The 22,667-nt window shown below is 50.5% G+C and overlaps 7 protein-coding genes across 7 annotated transcripts; 4 read left to right on the top strand and 3 right to left on the bottom strand.

The window, feature by feature from the left end:
* Positions 1-423: 423 nt before the first annotated feature.
* Positions 424-1,170, bottom strand: VTN00DRAFT_4352 (uncharacterized protein; the record flags this gene model as incomplete). The annotated part of the gene is made up of 1 exon (XM_069430771.1): positions 424-1,170. The coding sequence occupies one exon, from the start codon at positions 1,168-1,170 to the stop codon at positions 424-426; it is 747 nt and encodes a 248-aa protein (XP_069289873.1).
* Positions 1,171-7,920: 6,750 nt separating this feature from the next.
* On the top strand, positions 7,921-8,463 carry VTN00DRAFT_4351 (uncharacterized protein; the record flags this gene model as incomplete). Its single annotated transcript, XM_069430770.1, has 2 exons — positions 7,921-8,061; positions 8,122-8,463. 2 exons carry the CDS (start codon positions 7,921-7,923, stop codon positions 8,461-8,463), a joined length of 483 nt encoding a protein of 160 aa, XP_069289872.1.
* An 839-nt stretch (positions 8,464-9,302) lies between these two features.
* Positions 9,303-10,425, top strand: VTN00DRAFT_4350 (uncharacterized protein; the record flags this gene model as incomplete). The annotated part of the gene is made up of 3 exons (XM_069430769.1): positions 9,303-9,354; positions 9,455-9,887; positions 9,945-10,425. 3 exons carry the CDS (start codon positions 9,303-9,305, stop codon positions 10,423-10,425), a joined length of 966 nt encoding a protein of 321 aa, XP_069289871.1.
* Positions 10,426-11,117: 692 nt separating this feature from the next.
* On the top strand, positions 11,118-12,444 carry VTN00DRAFT_4349 (uncharacterized protein; the record flags this gene model as incomplete). The annotated part of the gene is made up of 2 exons (XM_069430767.1): positions 11,118-11,658; positions 11,738-12,444. The coding sequence occupies 2 exons, from the start codon at positions 11,118-11,120 to the stop codon at positions 12,442-12,444; spliced, it is 1,248 nt and encodes a 415-aa protein (XP_069289870.1).
* A 1,759-nt stretch (positions 12,445-14,203) lies between these two features.
* Positions 14,204-19,231, bottom strand: VTN00DRAFT_4348 (uncharacterized protein; the record flags this gene model as incomplete). The annotated part of the gene is made up of 3 exons (XM_069430766.1): positions 14,204-14,333; positions 14,391-18,798; positions 19,225-19,231. 3 exons carry the CDS (start codon positions 19,229-19,231, stop codon positions 14,204-14,206), a joined length of 4,545 nt encoding a protein of 1,514 aa, XP_069289869.1.
* Positions 19,232-19,258: 27 nt separating this feature from the next.
* Positions 19,259-19,861, bottom strand: VTN00DRAFT_4347 (uncharacterized protein; the record flags this gene model as incomplete). Its single annotated transcript, XM_069430765.1, has 2 exons — positions 19,259-19,640; positions 19,683-19,861. 2 exons carry the CDS (start codon positions 19,859-19,861, stop codon positions 19,259-19,261), a joined length of 561 nt encoding a protein of 186 aa, XP_069289868.1.
* A 141-nt stretch (positions 19,862-20,002) lies between these two features.
* Positions 20,003-22,468, top strand: VTN00DRAFT_4346 (uncharacterized protein; the record flags this gene model as incomplete). The annotated part of the gene is made up of 9 exons (XM_069430764.1): positions 20,003-20,022; positions 20,079-20,103; positions 20,185-20,196; positions 20,249-20,651; positions 20,703-20,864; positions 20,922-21,018; positions 21,071-22,146; positions 22,207-22,338; positions 22,407-22,468. 9 exons carry the CDS (start codon positions 20,003-20,005, stop codon positions 22,466-22,468), a joined length of 1,989 nt encoding a protein of 662 aa, XP_069289867.1.
* Between the last annotated feature and the right edge of the window lie 199 nt (positions 22,469-22,667).

The raw sequence follows: 22,667 nt of genomic DNA, 5'->3' as shown, positions 1-22,667 counted from the left end.
TTCCTCAATCTTCATAATACCTTGGTGACCTCTAATTGATCCAGGCTTCAGGCATCCAAACCGACCACCAAGAAAAATACCTACTAGGTGCTCAAAAACCGCTCTAGGAAAGAAACCTAAGAATAGAGATTCTCCCCACTTGTCGACTTGATCAAGACTCTGCAGAGTGAGTGGTGGGTTCATATCGGATCGTACGTATTTACTTAGGCAGTGCGGTGAATGGCCACAGCCTTATTTGTTAGGTAGGACGCAGGTGCCATCATGTGCATATGTCCAGTCTGAGGGGAGTTTACTATTTTACAATTAAATCGGCTACTGATTACCTGCCTAGTGACAGGGAAGTTGTATTAATTTCTATCTAATCGGGGATGTTGATGAAGTAGCCGACGGGCCAGCATAACTGTTTCAACACACGACGCCAGTTCAGACAATCTTAATGCCGGTCCCAATTCCAAAGTGGTCGCTAACCCAGGTCTTGATTTTTGTGCGGACCAGTTCCTGCCCACTCGGCATTCCTCTGTCCAGCAGCTTCATGGCGAGGCTCTCAGAATAGTACTCAGTCTTCGCCTTCTTCACATACTGCCCGCGTACGAGAGAATATCTTGTGGTCTCGTACTTCCAAGCTTCCACCTCCGTTTTCAGTTCTATGCCAAACCGTCCTAACCTCCCAGTAACATCTTGCGCTTCACTGAGGGCGACAGTCTCGATCGATCGACCAGTGTAGAAGAACTTGTCCAAACGTTTTCGGTCTTTAGCCTTCGATTGATAACCCCATGTGTTCCCTCTGGCCCTACCATAAGAGAGATCTTTTTGGAAAGGCTTCAGGACCGGCACAGGTGGTGGAGGGACATCTTCCCAAACGTCCTTCAAATCGACCTCGCTCGCTCTATGGAACTCATGCTCTGGCTTATCAATTGCATTCATATCACCACCTACCAGCCCTGCGACAATTCTAGATCCCATGGATAGCGTCCCTTTCAGCAATGCTGAGATCAAGGCTAGCTGACCGGGACGGTAGGCTTTTCCAACCCAAAGTGACTCGAGGTGTGTCGTGCAAAGGCGAAGGGACTCTTTCGATTGGGTCCGTCGTCCAGGGTTGAATATTGGAAGATCAACCACGAGAGCATCCCGTCCCATGTCAGAGACGAAGGGTACGCGGAAGCAATTCATTATTGCTAATGCCTCGGAGTCATCATAAGAGTAAAGTAGTGTGGTGCATTCCACTCCAGCTGTTTCAAGACAAACCCCTCCCCGGCAATGTTTGTATAGAGAGATTCAGGAGGGTCCACGTTGGAGAGAACGAAGTTTCGTTGCACCCAGGGATTCTCTAGGATAACTTGAAGAGATTCGCGACGAACTTCTTGGAGCATTACAACGAGATGATCTGGTACTTCTCCGAAAAGTCCCCTGAGGTATTCCAATACTGCGGAAGCACGAGCTGCCGGGCCGGGAGTGGAAAAATCGATATTCCAAGACACGATCTTGAGTACGCTGCCTCGCTTCAGTCCTTCCTGACTGTTATCCTCCAATTCTGCCCAACTCGATGATTGTGGGTGATAGATATGCGGCCGGAGAAAAACTGGTACTGCCGGCCTTTGTGCAATTGGGGGGCGAGGCCTGCCAGCTTTTGCGTCTGAGTATTCCATGTAGAGGTTGAATTCCGCAGGTGTGAAGTGCCTAAAGGAACTGATACAGCGAGAAGATCTTGTGGAGATAAATGGAGCCAAGCCTAATCTCGAGTGACGGACGAAGGTCCGCAACATCGTAGAGAGTACCATGCTTAGCCGGCAGTGTAAAGAGATATCATTTATGGTTATTAAAGAGAACAGAAAAAAGTGCAAAGATATGGTTATATACTAAAGAAAATAAATACCCCTTTGTTTGAAACGAGATAAAGAGAAGAGATAAAGAGCTGTAAAGAGTGAGGCCAGTATTTATATCAGGTGCATTGAGCTGGCTCTATAAAGGAGTTGCAATTTTTAGCTGGAGCCTTGCATGCAATTATTATGTGCACAAAATAAAGACCGGGGAAGAGAAACTCAACATCACACAATTTAGATGGAAAAAAAACTCACAGAGTGTTCACTACATAGTATATTCTTTCCAACCCTCATCAAAGTGGCTGCACCTGGAAAAGAAAACTCAACAGTGCTCGCAAAATAAATAAACAAAAAGCCACGTATATATACATTCTAAGCATTTGCTCCCGATAGTGCTGAGTTGTCAGGCCTTAAACAAGAATGTTTGATACATATGACAAAGAAAAAGATTCTAAAGTAAATCTAAGGGACATAACAACAGCCTCAATAAAGTTAATCTAGTTCAAGCTTGATCAACATGGCCGCAAAAGCATTTGCCTTCTTGAGAAAAAGAAAAATAGTATATACCTCTAAGGTCAATCAATGTAGCGATCCTTTCCCACACTTTCCAACGCCCCTCGTAGAGACAAAATCAAACGAATAGTTGTTCATGGACAGTGATGTGACATTTATGACTCGTTGATGGTAGTCGATGGAACTATACTGTTAGCCGGTGCGAATAGTCGCAACAGCTTGAATAATACCCGTGATAGATTGTATCAGTCCAAAAACGAGCGCGAGAATGAGTGCCACAAGCGCGATCCAAAATGTATGCCACTGATTCGGCCTTCTCTTGTCGAATATCAATTGTTGGAATGTTGTTGGCTCGGTGTTGTCCTACTCCTCCTTCAAGGCGAGTAGCTGCGGACCCCAGGATATGTATTGCCTGATATTCTGAGGAGCTGGGGGGATTATATCAGCTTCTAGATCAAGATTCTCGTCTCTTTGCATTCGGCGTATCCACCGCCTGCAGTGAAGATGTGAAGCCGGGAATAGCAGGGCTAGCGTTTGTGCCGTTTCCTCAAGAAACCCTGGTGGGTAGATCTGACTGTAATTCGAAATTAGTAACCAGGAACTGAGCAATGAGGCTATTTCCCATGCTAACCAGTCAGAGCTATGCTGATGATATCGGAGGAAAGATGCGAGATGAAAGATCTTGAGCTCCTTGCAGCCATGATTGGAGAAGAGGGAAAGATGCTCTTGAGTGCATTCAGTCCAGATAATATCGAAGCTGCCAATTCTTTTCAGGTTGTATCCGTTGAAATCGATTGTAAAATTCGGAACGCGGAAGGTTATATCTTTCTGTGGAAAGGTGTCATGGATGAATTGCCGTAGCGTCTGCCTGGTTGCCCACTCTTCATGGTCACCGTCAGCCAGACTCGTACTGCGATGTCCAGGGTCTGATCGGCCGAATCACTGGCAGGACTCAGCCAAGCAGGGTGAGCCTCTCTGTGCCATTCGACAAGTTTCTGTCGGCTGATGGCAGTATTTTCTTTGACAAAGAGTATAAGATCTATAAAGTCCTTGTGCGTCCTCAGATTCAAGCCAAAGGCCGGGATCAATGCACAAATGGTCTAGATAATGGGCGAAAAAAGCGTCGGAACATGCAGAGTCCTCTCGGGGGGAACCCCACAAATTATTGCAACAAGCTGCGTTTCAAAGATTACTTTTCTTGTCGATCAGAAGGCTGATCGCATAAGCTCCGAGTAAGTGGTTCCATGACAGTGTGCCGGGTGTCTGAGCAGCAAATCCCAGGATATCAACACATGGATTAAGATGGATTTTCATTTAGAAAAAGGTAAGCTCGCGGGTGCCTTTCTTATTAGCAAATCCAGCATACACTAATTAGTCCGAGGCTATGTCGCCGCAGATGGCTGGCCGTCACGAGATGTTTCGTCGTCAGCCTGGCATAAGGCTGAGCAGACTCAGCCGCTCAATATCTTCCCTTCGACCCCTTCATCTTCCCTCTCCATTCCTCATCAATTAGATACTAAGGGGAGGCATCTATACAGTAAGTGTCAAAACTCTTTGTTGCCCTATCCAAGCAGCATACCTCGCCGCTTTCCATATTGTGATCCGGACTGATCTTGCTTAGGATCTGTTGCCAGGTATCCTACCGAAGTGCCTGGGTACCTTCCAATACCCTCAAAATCACATACGCATAGAAGCAATCTGCCGAAGCTGCTGGTTAGGGATCCCGGGTCACCGAAAGTTCTTGGCAGACTACTGTACTAAATCTCTTATACAGTTTGGAGATAATAGCTTCGTCGGTGAGAATTGCTACACAGTGTTTTTTCGCATCACTGTCATCTATGGGATCCGGTGGGGAGCTATCGGAAGGGGAGTCCATTAGCTTCTGGGATAGTTTGACCGCAGAGGAGAAGGAAGAGTGTGTCAACCGGGATGTTTCGAGACCATTCAACGACAGCACTGCCTGGGATGCTGCTGGGAGGGTTAAAGATCAGTGGAAAGATTCGGTCTATCCCCATGTGTTGAAGCCTTTACTACAGAACAACCAAGGCGTAATCTTCGACGGTATAAATGGGAGGCCGGTATACCAATCCTCTGCTAGATGATAGGGAAATCTTGCGCTTCTTGTCATCCTGCTGCCATCTTCGTATGTCCGGAAGAAAAGATCGCGAGGCAAGGGGCACGACTAATCCAGAAGTCACCAGAGCTCAAGAGCTTCGGGTTTCAGTCTTACCCTTTTACAACAGCAAAATGATCTGTACGCAGGATTTCCACGTCCCGAGGAAAGATATGAGTACTATGGGTTTTGTGCAACTCCTGTGACAATCGTTGACAACAATAATGAGAAGTCTCGCAAAAGCGACAAAATCGGCGGAGTTATTCACGTTGATCACGAGTATTACGGTGTCACAGTGGCTCACCCTTTCTTTTCAGACGATGATGAGAGCGATACCGATGACATGTCAAATTTTGAGGACGAGAGCGCTGGTTCCCAAGGTCAATTTGAGACTACTGCAGAACCACCGCGATCACCTGCTTCATCATCCCTGAGTCCACATCGAGGGAAAGCCACTGGAGCTTGTCATAGCTACAAGGATATTCCACAGACATCTTGCAACGTCTACCAAGGTCACAAGCTTTTGGGACGAAATGTATCTATTTCAAGCTCATGGGACTGGGCATTGATACGTCTTGGAGTCTCGGCGCGCATAGGAAATGCCATATCCCTTCCCGGAAATAGATGGTTGTTCCCATCTGAGACCGCTTCAGGACCGCCCAAAGGTCAGTTGTGGATAGCGGCCGGGACTAGGGACCCCATCATGACAAAAGGATGCGGGACGATGTGCGGGTTATTTTCCGCGGAAAGCGGACTTCACGATGTCTGGGCCTTGAGCGAAACGTCACGTAAGTCGCACTAGAAAATTTTCTTGCTGATACTATTACTAAATCCTTTTAAAACGCAGCGTTTGTGGCTCATGGGTATTGAATGATCACGATGGTTCGATCTTTGGCAGTGTCATTGCTGGATGCGAAGCGCTAAATATTACATATATGCTACCATTTTCGAACATATTCGAGGACATCCGCACAAAATTTGCTAGTGCTACACTTCCACCAGCAGGAATTGCGGCTGAAAACGTACTCAGAAAAGCAGTAGAAACAGGAGATTTGGCAGCGGTGACCGACCTTCTGAGAAAGTGCTCAAATATCAACATCAACCCCACGGATTCCCATGGTCTCAGTATCTTTTATGGGCAGTCAGAGATGGCCATGAGGATATTATATTACTATTGCTGGAACATGGAGCCAACATAGAGTCAAGAGATAGGTCAGGACATGCAGCTCTTACAGTGGCAGCTGAAAAGGGGCATGACCAGGTTGTTTTTCTACTACTCAGCCATGGAGCTGTTGAGACACATTATTTAAGGCACCAGTCACCCTTTCTTGGATTTCTACGTCACCCAGTACACCCTCGTGAGCGAATTCGTCCTTTAACGAGGCGCACTTATCTGATGGGGCATCATCTCCCACTGAGGGAGACTCTTGACATGAGACGTACTCCTCTTTCATTCGCAGCTGAGAATGGACATAACAATGTTGTCTTTGTACTCCTTAACCGCGGAGCCAACATAGAGTCCCAGGATAAAACAGGAGCTACTCCTCTTTCATTGGCAGCTGAAAATAGGCATAGTCATATTGTCTCTCTACTCCTCAGCCATGGAGCCAAATAGAGACCCAGGATAGATACGAGCTACTCCCCTTAGATGAGCAGCTCTGAAGGGCAATCTTGGGATTCTATCCATGCTTCTCGACCACAGGACTATCCCGGAGTCCAAGTCAAGAGACTGGGCAGATGACAGCCTGATAAAGTGGCTTGAGCTTAAGCTTCCTTCAGAATTGGTTTACATGATAGTGGAGTATGTGAATACATCAAAAGGGTAATAGACCTCCAGGATCTGGGAAAGGAGCCAGTGATTCAAACTATGGAGAAGATATACCCAATTCGACTAATGACGCAGACAAGGAGCCATTCAAAAGACGCGGAGAATGAGGGTATTCACGCAGAACAGAAGCGATAACCGAGGAAAAACACTTTCTTCTTATTTCTATTGGTACTACTGCTTTGATTGGATTTTATTTCGTTGTCGAATTCTGATAATGCAATTATTTGCAAGTCTGCTATTATTCGAATGAATTTAGCCACAGAGCTGTATGGACACCTAGCTAAGCACTCCCTACGGTTCTCGCATCAACCTTTCTCTGCAAAAGCAGGCATGGTTAACTATCAATATGCACCAGAGATATATATATATATATATATCAAAGTGAACTGTATTTGCAGGTGCATGCGAGTCAATGACAGCACAGAACGGTTGTAAAATCTACTTACTGTCTGCATTATCGTATCCAGTTTCTGGAACGATCTCCAGATGACATAACGGACCCCTCACGTTGGAATGTGCGGTTCGTGCCGAGAGTCTAGGTGGCCAGGTACTAAGTAACATATTGTACATACCAGGCCCTCTGACAGACACCCAGGAAGGTACCATCTAGCCTCTAAGTAATCATTGAAGCAGGAAGCAGGAAGCTCCTTTCGCGAACTCGAGCTTTTTAAATATTGAGAGACCTGGATAATTGAATGCTAAATTCTCTCGCGTGGTAAGTCGATCTTAAGCTCCCTGATATCATGTCAAAATAGCTTATTTCCTTTTCAGGAAGTCAGGAATGTGGCCAACAGCCTGCCGGTCACATCGCGACGTTTGATTCGCGTCTTTCCAATTCCAAACCAACGTCAAACTACCTATGTAGGTACCTACCTATGGGGTATCTAGTAATACCAACTTGTACAGGTAAGTACTATCCAGTTCAGCAGTACAGATAATCTAAATGGACAATAAATAGGTACTTAGCAATAGAGGCCTTCCCTTGATGCTATTCTGGTGAGAGAGTCAGTGGCTGTTCGACTGTTAAGGGTGCATGCATGCTCCATGTGGTTTTCCAACGCTGTCAAGCATTCCAACCAGCGACCCAAAGGCCTGGGCCTGGACCTGACATCAATGACACATTCCACACGAGTCGAGACTCGAGCGGCCCGGATACCAAGCGCTGCAGCTCACAGAACGACAAGAGTCTATCAGCCCTGCTTTTTCCTTATATTCATATGTCTGCAGTGTTCTTTTGAACTATTTCTAACAGAATAAAGTCAGAGTCTGGCATCTGTTTTAATATCCCCTGCTACGATGAAAAGTGCCAAAATACCAGTGGATGGATATTGTGACGTCCCAGTTCCCGCGGAGCGTAGTGGAATGAATGACATCCCTCCATTCCAGAAGGAGGTAGATGGTATACCTTCCAATGTTACCTAGGTAAAGGTCTGGATGGTGGCCAGTCGACACCATACAAATAGAAGAAGAAAGCGTCTGACAGCATCTGAGACATTCTGAATCTCTCTCCACAGTTCACTGCTGAGTCTATTCTACACCACGCGTCAGCGCTGCTTGTCAGTTGCATCAAACTCATCATACTCTTGGCACCGTTGGTCAGTTAATCCATCCATCTCTTGAGAGTCTGACCAAAAGAACTGCAAAACATGGTTGTCCTATTCTCCAAGTGCCTGTATCTCTTGTTTGGGCTCGTTGCCTTTGCATCCATAGCTCAGACACGGCCCATTGTATCGAATGAGAAGCACGAGGCTCCTGCAGGAATTATAAGTGCAAGATCTCCTAGTCCGGTAGGCTGATACATCCGAGGAATACAATAGAAGAACCAAAGAATCTGACAAGATCCACAGAGATTCATACATCCACACACCGACGTCCACACCATCTTCTCCGATCTCGGTCTAAACCTCGACCTCGACAAGCTACGCGAGACCCTTCAGCATCATATCCTCGACCACATGAAGGGTTACCACAACGACGACAACAATAATCATGATGACAACGACAAGGACACACCCAGCAACGCGAGACCCGAAAACACGAACGAGACAACCGTCACACCTGACGAAACTCACGAGGACAAGGGGTTGCAGCGCCACGCTGATGAGCTGGCGGAGAACATCATCAAGTCCGTGACGTCGTCGCTGCAGGCGGCGTTTGATGATAGTGATGAGGTTAGGCTTAGACCATGAATGAATGAATAGAGGAAAATAGATACATAGAGGGGGATGTTGATAAAAGAAAAATCGGGGGATATGGTAGCGGAGGAACCTATTATTTCCATATGATGAGTGATGATGGGGTACCTTACTGAACGGACTTAACGAGGAGAAAAACCTGGTTGGCGATATAGCAGGCGGCCTGAATCCTTTGAATCCTTTTTGTTTGAGCGATGATACCTTTTATACGGTCACCCTGTTGAAGCGGAAATGCTTGATGCCTGAGATCGAGTTACTGCGATCATGACTGTACGAATTCAATCCGAATGATAAAGTCCAGTCAGCGGCGATAAAAGCAGAACTGTAGATCAAAAAGTAGGCCCTGGTGTAGTCGGATTATTTTTTTTTCGGGCCTCTTTCAAGCCACTTCATGCGAGATCTCCGATGGCCATGACGGAATGTGATGATGCCTGGATCATGCATGGATCTCCGACTCCGAGTTCTGCAGGTGTTCGGGGTCGGAGATTACAGGCGGCGCTCCGACTTAACTCCAGACCGGCAGGTGGAGGCTTCCAGGATTGCCTTTCTACTATCGGACTGACTAGACGGTGAACCAAAAGAGCCATGGATGCGATTGGAGAGATTTGCTGTTCAGAGCAGTCTATCTGGGTCCCGGGCAGAGGGGCTGTGATGCAATAGGAAACTGCAATATTGGGAGAAGATGTTCGTCCGTCGAAGTATAAAGGGAACCCCTCCTCGGTACGACGTCTCGTCCGCCAGCACCTCTCAATCCGATAACGCTGTCTTTCGCTTCTCTGTCTACTTCGTCCAGCACTTCTTTGTCACAGATTAACAGCGACTCATAATCTACGATGCCTACTCTGGTCGGAAAAGAGGTTGGCCCTACGGGCTTTGGTCTCATGCGTACGTCCCCTCTGTCTACTGTACACGACATTGCCTCCACGTCTGTCAGGAGCGCATGGCAGCAAGGAACGAGCGCTGACGAATTTCAACGGGAATACAGGAATGACATGGAACCCTACCCCACCGTCCGAGGAGACCTGCTTCGAAAGCTTGAACACCGCGCTCGAGTTGGGCGCCAACTTCTGGAACGGGGGCGAGCTATACGGCACGCCGGAGCGCAACTCCACGCACCTGCTCAACAGCTACTTCACCAAGTACCCTGAGAAGGCAGACCAGGTGGTCCTGAGCATGAAGGGAGGTCTGAAGCCAGGCGAGCTCACGCCAGATGGATCGGAGGCCAACATCCGCCGTAGCGTGGACGAGTGCCTGAGAGTCCTGGACGGGAAGAAGAGCATCGACATCTTCGAGTGCGCCAGACAGGACCCGAACACTACGGTTGAGCAGACGGTGACCATCCTGGCCCAGCTGGTCAAGGAAGGGAAGATCAAAGGGATCGGCCTGAGCGAGGTCGACGCTGAGACCGTCAGACGAGCGTACGTGTTTGGCCATCTGATAGATAACCAGCGGGATTACTGAGGTTTATACTACAGGCACAAGGTTCACCCCATCGCTGCCGTCGAGGTCGAGCTTTCGCTCTGGGCGACGGACATCCTCCACAATGACGTCGCCAAAACATGTGCTGAGCTGGGTATCCCTGTCGTCGCCTACTCCCCGCTGGGCCGGGGCGTTCTGACGGGTTCTATCACCAAGTGGAGTGATATCCCAGAGGGCGACTTCCGCAGGATCCTCCCTAAATACCAGGGTGAGGCTTTGGAAAAGAACCTCAAGCTGGTCAACGCCGTTAAGAATGTCGCTGAGCGAAAGGGTATTACCCCTGGTCAGATCGCACTGGCCTGGATCAAGACTCTGAGCGACAAGCCTGGTATGCCGACGATCATCCCGATCCCAGGCGGTACAACCAAGGACAAGGTCATCCAGAACACTAAGGATGTACCTCTACTGTCCGACGAGGAGATGAAGGAAATCGACACCATCTTGAAGGAGAATGAGATCATCGGGTCTCGATACTAAGCATTGAGTTGGAGAGTTCCAGTGAGGAAGATTTTTCTTTTTTTTATTTTCAAGCAGCTAGTCAATGACATAATGTTAAATACCACAGATGAGATCATGCATGTCATGTATATAATGTGAATAGGAAATTAGTACTACGTCAAACTGACCACAGAACTTCCCTGCTTGCAAGAAGGCAGTTAGCAAAGTGCTCCATAGCACACAAACGCAGTCGCAAGAGAACAGTGAACAGATTCACAGTCAGCTCAAGTGTAGAGAGAGTCAACATGCAATTTCACAGAAGAAGGAAATTGTCCGTATTGCAGAATTCTCGCTTTAGTCATCACACAAAGAGGGGGTGCTGTAGAATGAAGCCTTTGTTGACTTACCATATGTCGTGTATAGGAGCATGCAGTGTTTTGTGCTTGCTATGTGGACTGTCAGTTCAGAGTCTCCCATGTTTTACATCTCGTAGAAGGCGTGGCCCGAGAGTCTTTGTGGGAGCAGAAGCTGAAGAGGGAGATGGAGAGAAAAAAGGCATCCCGCGTCCTTTTGTACGAGCAGAGCAACAGCCTCATCACGTGCCGCGCCATGTCTATACTCGACGCAGCTCCAACAATGGCTGCGATCCCAGACTCCAGATCTCCGTCCTCTCCTTCACCTCGATCCTCCCACCCGCAGAGATTGCTCTCCTGTGCATTCGCGCGTCAGCCATGGCGGAGTCGCCCGGTTCTCCTCTTTCCTCCCTCGCTTCAGATGACCTCACGGAGGACATGAAGCTCGACCAGCAGGGCCAGTCCCCGTCCGCATCCACCGCCAACATGCCGCCCTCGAAGCGCCGTCGCACCGGCATCTCGTCCTGGGACCGCCATACTCCCATGTCCTCTGCTCACGAGGATATGCCTCCCACATCGCCCTCGACTTCCATCTCCTCCGACACCTCCGGCGACATCCCAAACTCGCCCAACACCGCCGCGCTCATAGGCAGTGGCGCTCAGGACGATGACTACACCGGCCAGGCCAACGACCAGGTCACCGTCTGTCGCTGGGAAGGATGCACCGCGGGTGACCTGGGGAATATGGACGAGCTCGTCGAGCACATCCACAACGAGCACATCGGGATCCGACAGAAGAAATACTCGTGCGAGTGGATTGACTGCAGCCGAAAGGGCCAGACGCATGCGAGCGGATACGCGCTGCGGGCGCATATGAGAAGCCATACGAGGGAGAAACCGTTCTACTGTGCGCTGCCAGGTGAGTTTCCTCTCGTGCCGCTGGAAGCAATTGTCAATGGATTTTTCCATGGACTACTGCGACTAACAGTCCTATATAGAATGTGACCGCAGCTTCACCCGCTCAGACGCGCTCGCAAAACACATGAGGACCGTCCACGAAACTGAAGCTCTTCGACCCTCTGACCCCGTCCCGAAACATCACAATCCCCCTCTCTCCGCCCTGGGAGGAGGACCCGCCGGGACCCCAGCCAGCAAACTGCAGCGCATCAAGCTGAAGCTGTCTGGCCCACCCAAGGATGAAGCAGACCAGCCACACTACGGTGATACCACCACCACCGAGGAAGGAATGGAAGGCGTCGAAGACCCTGACGCCCTTGTTCCCGAATACGGCCCGGAACTCGGCTTCGACGAGCACGAGCTCTCCCTCCGCCCGTACGACCTGTACCGCCTCCTCCGTCGCCAGATCCACTGGGCGGAGCAGGAGACGGCGCAGCTGCGCCGGGAGTGGGAGGTGATCGAGCCACAGCGGAAACAGGCGTGGCGTGAGAAGGAGGCCATCTTCGACGACATGATCGAGGCCGAGGTGAGGCTGCTCAAGATTATCTCCGGCGCGGAGGGTCCCTTGCCGCTGGGAGCGGCGAATATGATGAATGGGCTGGGACAGTTACCACGCAATGGAGTACCTATGGCTTCTGGTGGGGTGGAAGAAGGAGAGAGTAATACTAATAGTAATAATCCTACTACCCCTGCTGCCGCTGCCGCTGCTCCAGCCCCTGCTCCTGGAGCTCTTCCAGCACAGGGATGATTGATACCACTTAGTCGGGAATTCTCTTCTCTTCTATTCTACTGTTCTGCTCTACTACCTCTGTCTGCTCCAACCTGGGTGTTGTTATATTGAAATTGGGCGCGCGCGGTTTCTTTTTTTCCGGTCCGGTTTTGTTCTTTGACTCATGGGGGTCTTTCCTGTACTATTTTCTTCTACTTTTGTTTCATCATGATGGGATGTGTGGACAGCAACAGCAACAGCAACAGAAGCAGCTACTACTACTACTAACTAGCGGGGATCGATCGATTTGTTATTTATATTACCCTTGTAAGACTTATATGTACTGTTATTTTCTGACTGAGGACCTGGGGCTTACGAGCTATTTATATAAGGAGGGAAAATAGATGGTAGTTAGGTTAGGTAGTAGTCTTTGTTTTTCTGTGAATTAAACAAATAATCATGGATGGAAAACACCGATATTGGTCAATTGAATGGAATTGGCTTAACTTTAGAAAGGACGTCCTACCTATCTCTTACACGTAGTGTCGTATAGACAGATACCTACCCCTAGGAACAGCTCCCAGGATAGATAGATAGATAGTTCAGGTTGACAGTATGTAGGTAGTGATATGCCCCGAGTGCCACCTACGCATCGCATGTCTTGCTTGCCCTTGCCTACGAGAAATAACCTTAAGGCCATGTTCCCTCCAATACCTCCGCTCTATTATCCACGGAGAATTGGCCCTCTCGAGATTGCATTGGCACACCGCATGGCATCGCTGGAAGTTCCAATGTAAGGCTCTACGAAAATGATACACGTGCCGAAGATAATGCCACGACAGCGTGAATGGACATCAATCACTACATAGTTACTTTATCTACGACGCACGCTTCAAAGAAGAATCGGGAGCTAAAAAAAAGAAAGAAAGAAAGAAAGAACAGGTTGAAGAACATTTTTTTCCCTCTATCGTATTCCTCTCCATTCATATCAAAGTACATGAACAACATGTAAACTCTGTGCAACATCCCAAAAAGAGAAAAAAAAAAGGAAGAGAAGAAGACTTTTCTCTTTCTCTTTTTCTGCTCCAAAGCCTGACTTGCCAAATTGCAGCGTGGGGCAACATAAAATCACAGAATTGGAAAACCCACAAGAAAAAAGAGAAATGAGGGAAAAAATCCTGACCCGAGTCATAAACACCGGATATGATTCTGGATGATGAATTGGAGCACATGCCCCCTATCCTTGTCCCTTTTTTGCATAATCACAGGAAAGAAAATAGGACAACGTTTCGCCGTAAAGGCAGTGCAGGCATACCACGAGTGGAGAGATCTAAACAGGAAAGTCCACAGGGCTAGAGAAGTTAAAAAAAAAAACAAAGAAAATAGACAACCACAAGGACTCCAAGCTCTCACGAGCGGTTCCAGGGGTGTATATGTAAAAAGACAAGACTGCCATCTCCGAAGAGGGAGTCAAGTACATAAGAAATAAATAAGAGGAAAGAACAACAGAGTAAATGAACAGACACAGGAACAGATCATGCATACATCATATTCCCACTCGTGGTAGCCGCTGACAAACAGGAGCATCCAACCGTACGCCATCGCCATGCAGGTTCGAATGAACATTTAGCCTCCCAAAACTCCAACATATCCCGGAGAAACATAAAACAAGCCAATACCCAACAATGGGACATGACTCTGCCATTTAAAAAGGAGAAAAAGAGCTCGGTATACAGACGAGATGCGTAAGTACAGGCTCAACAGGGGGATGTCATCGATCCCAGAGCGGCATGAAAGCCTAGGCCCCGTTAGCAGGGCCATTGCCACCTTTGGCTTCCCGATCGGCAGCCACAATCTTCTCGTAGGTTTCCACGAGTTTCGGCACCTGTATGTCCTTGTTGGGCCAGTAATTCTCCGCAACGTAGGTCCTATACTTCTGGTCAGGAAGGCGAAAAGAAAAGAAAAGAAACAGAGTAGCGACTTACCACAGACGTTCCCCGAGAGAAGGCACGGACTCCCCTTCCACGGTTTTCGTGATGAAGTCACCAATCTTGCGCACCAGTACCCGTATCTCAGCCGCGCGCTCGGCCTTGTTGGGGTAATTTTCCTTGGTGACCATGGATACCCGCTTCAGATGCTCCCGGATCGGCTTGAAGAACAACCGAGCCATGTCCTCCTTTCCAGAGGGGCCATTTTCATTGCTCTTACGACGATCAGCCAACCCATCGGAGCCCTTCTTGCGACTCTTCTCGGCCTCGGGACCAGATCTCGGACGGGCGTCAGATTGTGGAGTGCTTGGCCGCTCAACACTGTCCCGGATACCGTGGGTCTGGGAACGATGCCGCGATTTGTCTGTCTCGCGGGATGTTTTGCGAGCGTTTGAAGGGGCCGGGGAGGCGGACACGCTGGCACTCGCCTCGTGACGGGAATTCATTCCATTCTTTCTGTTGTTGCGATGATGATTCTCTACCGCTTTCTTTGCGGCAAGGCTCTTGCCATCGCTCATCTTATCTTTGAGAACAGAAAGCAGATAGTCTGCACGACGGACCAGATGGACTGCGCCCGGGGATTTGGTGGACTTGTCTTCGGCCTTCATGCGTTCATTCTTCCTGTCCACGCGATGCTCTTCCAAGAAGAATTTATCGCCAAGAGCCAGCTCGGGATCGTCTCTGATCTGCGCCCAAGCGCCGTATCCATGACGGGCGATACCAACGCAAAGCATCCCATCCTCGCGTGCTCCCCAGGGACAGCTGTAGTCAGCACCCTTGGTAGCTTCCGGGATTCGGAAACTCTTGGGATCAGATACAGCGGACGTGACTTCTCTCAGCAGGCGCATCTCACCAGGACGCTCAACAATGGTCCAGGCATTCAGTCGCTTGACACCCCGGTGATCAAACAGAACTGCCTTCTTCTCCTTCTTGGTAGGGACCTTGCCTTCCTGTTCGAGAGCCTCCAGTTTCTCAGTGTCCTCCTTGACAAGAGCTGCGGCCTTATCAGTGATTTCTTTGAGAGCAGCCTTCACGGTGTCCCTGTCGCGGCCAACAAGTCTGGCATCTCGGATGACTTCCTCTTCGCAGTCATCTATATCACCATATCTCAGGTATGCGCGAATCAGGTGGCGGTATTCCTTCTCAACAAGAGGTCGCTTCGGGTCCAGGGCCTGATTGGAGTCTGAAAGGTCAGCGGAATCGGCATTGACCTGCGCTCTCGCTTGACGTTTAGCTTTGCGTTCTTCACGTCCCTCATGTCCGTCAACAGGGATGTTGCGCTTCCGTGGCCGGTTTTGTTCGATCATCTGAGCCAGGTAACGCTCATCTGCCTTCCTCTTCTCCTCAGCCTTAATTTCCTCGAGTTGGTCTTTGGGGATGATGTCGTCCCAGCTAAGGTCATCGACCTTGATATCCACAAAGTTGAAAGCCTTGAGGAACTCTTCACCGCCGTCTGCTTGAATGCTCTCTTCTTGCTCTGTCTGGTGAAGTTCGGCGTTGGCTAGGACGGAGTCAATATCCAGCTGCTCCAACTTCTTTTGATTCCCGGTCTGCTCGAACATCTTCTGCCCACGGCGTTTGAGAATGCGAGAGATGTCGTCAGTAGCGGTCGGTTCACCGACATTAAGACCGCCACGAGCCATCTTGTTCTGGATCTCCGAGGCCTCCTTGTCGGTGACGCCACGTTGGATGGTGATGAATTCGAGAAGGAGCTTGTTGCGAGCTCTCTCCAAGACCTCCTCCTCGACAGTGTCCTTCGAAACCAGGCGGTACACACTAACTGGCTTGGTCTGTCCAATACGATGTGCTCGTGCCATCGCTTGAAGGTCAGCCTGAGGGTTCCAGTCAGAGTCGAAAAGAATAACCGTGTCCGCCGTCATCAGATTGATTCCAAGACCACCCGCTCTAGTCGAGAGTATAAAGGCAAAGTCATTACTCTCTGGGGCATTGAAATGTTCGATGGCGAGACGACGAGGCCCTGCTGCGATTGTCCCGTCGAGTCGCTGGTATGAGTAACCACGATACTCCATGTAGTCGCCCAGGATATCAAGCATCTTAACCATCTGGCTGAAAATCAAGACCCGATGGCCATCCCGCTTCAACTTGGCCAAAAGCTGGTCAAGGAGCATCATCTTACCACTGGTGGTGATCAATGCTCTTAGCACGTCCTCACGGCGAGTGCTACCATCCAAGATCTTGGCCTCAGCGCTAGGGAACATGAACGGATGGTTGCTCGCTTTCTTCAGCTCCATCATGATATTCAAAAGCGATTGTTTCTGACCCTTGGAGCCTTCATTCAATGCTGCGTAGTTCTTGGTGAGGATGTTCTTGTAGTATTCGAGCTGAATGTCGGACAGTTCAACACGGATGATCTTTTCAATCTTGGGAGGAAGATCGGTCTCGACCTTCGACTTGGTACGACGCAGCATGAACGGCTGGATGGCTTTGGTGAGTTCAGCCAGTTTCTGAGAAGCGGCCTCCGCGTTGAGATCCATATCCGCATCAATATCAACCAGACCAGGATTCAAGAAGTCCATCAGGGCAGAGAGTTCAGCCAGGTTGTTTTGAATGGGGGTACCGGTGATAAGGAGTCTAGCAGGTGCTTTGAACTCGAGCAGCTTGGCATACAGCTGGGAGTCACGGTTCTTAAGCCGGTGCGCCTCGTCAACCGCAAGGAACTGCCACTTGAGCTGACTCAGAAATGAAGAGTCCAGCAACACATATTCATAAGTAGTCAGGAGGACATTGAACTTGGGTCTCTTTGGGTTCCCGTCAATCAGCAGTTCGTAGTCTCTGATAACATTGCGCGAGGCTTCGTTCCCGTTATAGACCACATAATTGAGATCAGGCGTCCAGTGATCAAAGGTTTCTGCCCAAGACGGCATGGTAGAGAGGGGAACGACGACGATGAAAGGGCCCTGCTGATGCCTCACATGGCGTAGCCAATTGATGAAGGCGACCGTCTGGACCGTCTTTCCAAGACCCATTTCATCAGCAAGGATCACATTTCGATTTCGGACCCAGTTGAAGGCCATGAAATTCAGACCCTTGATTTGGAACTCCTTCAGTTCGCCATTATGTAAGAAGCTTGGAGTGGTCTTGATCGTCTCAAACGGCTTGCGGGTCGCTGGGTTAGACTCCGTCTTGTTGGATATTGGAGGGTGGGAAGAACGGTCAAGGTATCGATCTATCTCACGTTGCGCAATCTCGCTGATGAGATCTTCACTCTCCCATGTGCAGGAATCGTAGAAGAGACGTTTCCACTTGACGAAGTACTCGGTCCCATCCTCACCATCGCGCATTGCAATGACTCGTTCAACCTTCTTGTAGTCTTCGATAGCTTCGACGTCACGTTCACGATCCAAGTTCCACTTCTCTTTTTCTTCAGGAGGGGTATCTTCGTCGTTCGCTAATCGGAGTTCTTCCGCCACGACCTTTCGAATGTAATTGTCCAGGCGACGAATACCCCGACAGTTTGCGAGGGACTCTGCTGTCTCCCAGGTTGCATGGTAATGTGATTTACCCTGCCACTTGATATAAAATTCGTAGTCGTGGCGACCGACATTCTCACTCTTGGGATCGACCCCTTCTTTGAAACGATGGTTGAGAACAACGTCAATGCCGGGGCGATCATCCTCCACTGTGTTTACCCAGTAGTTTTGCGTCATATCCTCAGGGTCATCCTCAAATATGTCGTCATCATCATCTTCGTTGTAATTAGCGACCCTCGAGGCATTCCTCGTGGAGAAGCGGACTTCAGCGTGTGTAGGCTCGTTGTTTGACTGTGCGCGACGCCGCCTTGCTTTGCTCGCGCGAGCACGACTTCCACCATACTCATCACTGTCAGAGTCTGAAAAGGAGGATTGAGTTGTTGAGCGCGAGGGCCGCTTGGAGGATTGGTCTGAGGCAGGGCGACGACGTCGCTTCGCACGAGGCGCCACTTCCTCTGAGTCTGAGTCGGAGAGGGATTGCTGGATTTGACGCGTTGTACGGGCTCGTGAGCTTCGACGAAGCCCGTAGAGATCAGGGTTCTGTCTCATATATTCTGACTCGTCCACCATCGGTGATTTGCGCTTCGTGCCTCGACCGGTTTCCGGGGAGGAAGACTTTTCAGAGCTAGACGACTGCTCATTGGTCTGCTCAATGTCCTCCATCGCAGAATCCCCATCACTGTCGGCAGCATTGGGGCTCCCCGCATCATACGACTCGTCCGCGGCATCATCTTCGGAGGCGGACTCGGAGGCAGCGCGAGCCTCGGAAGGATCCGACAATTCACTGTCGCTATCCGTCGAAGCCAGCTCGTCATCAACGCTGGCATCATTGGTATGAGGTGAGGGAGCGTAGCCGTTCGGCAAAGCCCTCACGGAAGACGGTTCGGAGGCCGATGGGAGCACCATGCTAGTGGCTATGGACAGGAACAGTCAGCATTGAAGCTCAAATCGGGTCCGGACAGCGGTAAAAGTGACACGATCTTGTAGTGCGGAGGTACGCGACCCAGAAAATACTGGATAGAGGCAGGACAGACGCTAGAATAGGGTGGGAGGGGTGGATCTGATGGATCGAGATGGATTTGATGATGGATTGGATGGACGAGACGAAGAGCAGTGATGGCAGTCCGAGTGACACCGGCAGAAAACCGAGCACAGACGCAGATCCGAGAGCGTCTATGCGAGCAGATCGCGCCCTCGAAATGACCAGCGACAGCACGAGAAGCAGAGGGCAGAGGGCAGTTCTGGTGATACTGGGTGGGTCGAGAACGTGGAGAAGTACCCCAGCCGGGCACACAGGGACGCGTCTGAGGCAGCCAAAACAGCACAAGCAGAGCACTTACAGTCCATAGCCTGGTGGCCCCAAGGCAGAGGAGGCTAGAGGCAAGCAATGGTGGCCGGGGGAGTGGGGGGAGAAGAGGAGGGTGGGTGGTGGGCGGATGGAGAGGGCAGACGGAGGCCTGAGAAGGTGAGGGAGTAAGAATGGGAAGAGTTGTAGGTCGGCGGTGGTGGTGGTCGTCGGAGAGCGAGTCGCAGCGACTGGACCGGCCGGGCGGTGGGCTCCCGCCGCCTGCCTGAGGCCGCCACGGCGCGCCGGCGCTGCATGCAGTTTAGCGCCAGGCAGCGATCCCCGATCCGGTTAGCCCGAAGACAGGCTCCGTCACGTGTGGCGCACCGCCACGGCTGACTCAGCGCCGGCCCGACAGAAAGCCCGGCGCCGCTGCGCTCGGCCCGCCGGCCAATCACGGCGCGCCTAATCCTGCTTTGCCCTCTCTCAGGCATCGACGGCCCAGAGCCCTACCAGCGCAGCACGGGCGGCCTGAGGCCTCCACCCCGGCCCTGCTCTATCCCACAATTCCTGGCCTGCTTTTCTCTGGAGCCCCTCCTGCCCCGTGGCTGCGAAAGCTCATCCTGCTCCTCTTTTGGCACTTCTGAGCTTTGCTCTGCACGGATACCCAGTCGTCTGTGTTCCGCCTGCATAGCTGCTGCGGTGTCCTTTGACGTTAGAGATCCCTCTGACGTTCTCGTCTATTTCCGTTTTTATATTCTTGTTCCGCAGTTGGGTCTATAATCCTACAGACACGCGTTGCACAGCTCTCTTGAGCACCATCGTTGCCCACCATGTCTGACAAGCTCACCAGGTACGCGCCTCCTATGATCTAGTCCATCAGGCCACAGTACTGACAGCTTTTTTTAGAGTTGCAATTGTCAACAGTGACAAGGTGCGCATGTGTTGCCCCGCCTGTACCCTTTGCCACGGTGCCCTGTGGATGTTGCTAACCCGCGTCTTTTTACAATAACAGTGTAAACCAAAGGTACGAACTGAGTTCCTGACTGAGACGGAAGCAGCAGTACTGATCTCTGAAGAAATGCCGGCAAGAGTGCAAGAAGTCTTGCCCTGTAGTCCGCACGGGCAAGCTGTGTATTGAGGTCACCCCCGACTCCAAGATCGCATTCATCTCCGAGCGTCTCTGTATCGGTTGCGGTATCTGCCCGAAGAAATGTCCCTTTGGCGCCATCCATATCATCAACTTGCCCACCAACCTCGAGACTGAGGTGACCCACCGCTACTCGGCCAACAGTTTCAAGCTCCACAGACTGCCTATGCCTCGTCCCGGTCAGGTCCTGGGTCTCGTGGGAACGAACGGTATTGGCAAGAGTACTGCTCTTAAGATTCTCAGCGGCAAGCTCAAGCCTAATCTCGGACGGTATGACAACCCTCCGGACTGGGAGGAGATCTTGAAGTATTTTCGTGGTTCCGAGCTGCAGAGTACGTTTCTATCACGAAAACGGATGGGTCGTGGTTTCTGACACTGCTTAGACTACTTTACCAAGGTCCTGGAGGATGACCTGAAGGCTGTCGTCAAGCCACAATATGTCGACCAGATCCCCAAGGCCGTTAAGGGACCAGTGAAGACTGTCGGTCCTCTCATCCAGGCCCGAGCCCAGATGGACAACATGGAGCACATAATGGATGTTCTGGGTATGCTATCATCTATGTGTTTTCCCCACTCTGGTTGAGTTTCTGACTTTCTTGTAGAACTGAACCAGGTCAAGGACCGTGATATTGGTCTTCTTTCTGGTGGAGAGCTGCAGCGATTCGCTATTGGTCTTGTTTGCGTGCAGCAAGCTGATGTGTAAGCACCAACTATCCACCGCTAGTTCTGTTCAACTCTAACAGTGCCATAGCTACATGTTCGACGAGCCGTCTTCCTATCTGGATGTTAAGCAGCGTCTTAGCGCAGCCCGTACGATTCGTGAACTTCTGCGCCCAGATGACTACGTCATCGTAGTCGAACACGATTTGTCCGTCCTCGACTATCTGTCCGACTTCGTCTGCGTTCTGTATGGCAAGCCAGCCGTATATGGTGTCGTTACTCTCCCTGCCTCCGTCCGTGAAGGTATCAACATCTTTCTGGACGGTCACATCCCGACGGAAAACCTTCGATTCAGAGAGGAGTCCCTCACCTTCCGTATCGCGGAGGCCGGTGATGACTTCGTCGTTGACAAGGCGCGTGCCTTTAGCTACCCGGCGATGGAGAAGACTCTCGGAAACTTCCATCTCAAGGTCGAGGCTGGAAGATTCACCGACTCAGAGATCATCGTCATGATGGGAGAAAACGGAACTGGCAAGACTACCTTCTGTAAGATGCTTGCTGGTGCGGAGAAGCCGGACGGCAACCAGTCCGTTCCTCGGATGAACATCAGCATGAAGCCTCAGAAGATCACGCCCAAGTTCCAGGGTACAGTGCGCCAGTTGTTCTTCAAGAAGATCAAGGCTGCTTTCCTATCCCCGCAGTTCCAGACCGACGTTTACAAGCCTCTCAAGATCGATGACTTCATCGACCAGGAAGTTCAGAACCTCTCTGGTGGTGAATTGCAGCGTGTCGCCATTGTCCTGGCTCTGGGTATTCCCGCAGACATTTACGTGATCGACGAACCTAGCGCTTATCTCGATTCCGAGCAGCGTATTGTCGCCGCTAGGGTCATCAAGCGCTTCATTATGCACACCAAGAAGACTGCCTTCATCGTCGAGCACGACTTCATCATGGCCACCTATCTCGCTGACCGTGTCATCGTGTTCGATGGCAAGCCCTCCGTCGATGCTCGTGCTAACACCCCCGAGTCGCTCTTGACTGGCTGCAACAAGTTCCTTCAGAACTTGGATGTCACATTCCGTCGTGACCCGAACAGCTACCGCCCACGTATCAACAAGTACCAGAGTCAGCTCGATCAGGAACAGAAGTTGAGTGGAAACTACGTAAGTTTGTCAATTGATATTCGTTTTTCAGTTGCTTGAAGCATGCTGACTGTACTCTGAATAGTTCTTCCTGGAGGAAGAGAGTTGAAAAGGGCGTTCCGGGCAAGCATCGTCGCGATCGTCGCAGGCGTGATGACCGCGACTCCTATAAACGTCAAGGACGACGACGGCACCGTGGCACCAAAAAGGGCGTTTGGTTAGTGGCATTTTCCGGCGTTGGTAGAGGGTCTAGAGGGTGCCGTCGCTGTGCGGGTCTTCCGGAAGATGAGGTATCGGGCGGTGAGGATGACGATGAGGATGACATTTCTGACTGGGGCAGTGGTTGACCTCCTGTCACCATGTTTGCCTCTTCCCCACGTAGGGGTCAGTCATCCGTCGTCAGCGCTGTGCTCCACTCGTACTCACGGCCTTGTTATCCATGACCTCGTCTATCCATCCGAATGTTTTAGTTTGCGATTCATATGTCGGGTATAGCCGCGGTTTCTTGTCTGTATTCAAAATGGTCAGGTGCTCTCAGGCCAGTTC

Source organism: Thermoascus crustaceus (genome assembly GCF_041956765.1).
Source record: "Thermoascus crustaceus strain CBS 181.67 unplaced genomic scaffold VTN00scaffold_2, whole genome shotgun sequence".
Lineage (NCBI taxonomy): Eukaryota > Fungi > Ascomycota > Eurotiomycetes > Eurotiales > Thermoascaceae > Thermoascus > Thermoascus crustaceus.
Note: the sequence above shows the minus strand (reverse complement) of the source record. Positions and strands in the feature narration are given on the sequence as shown.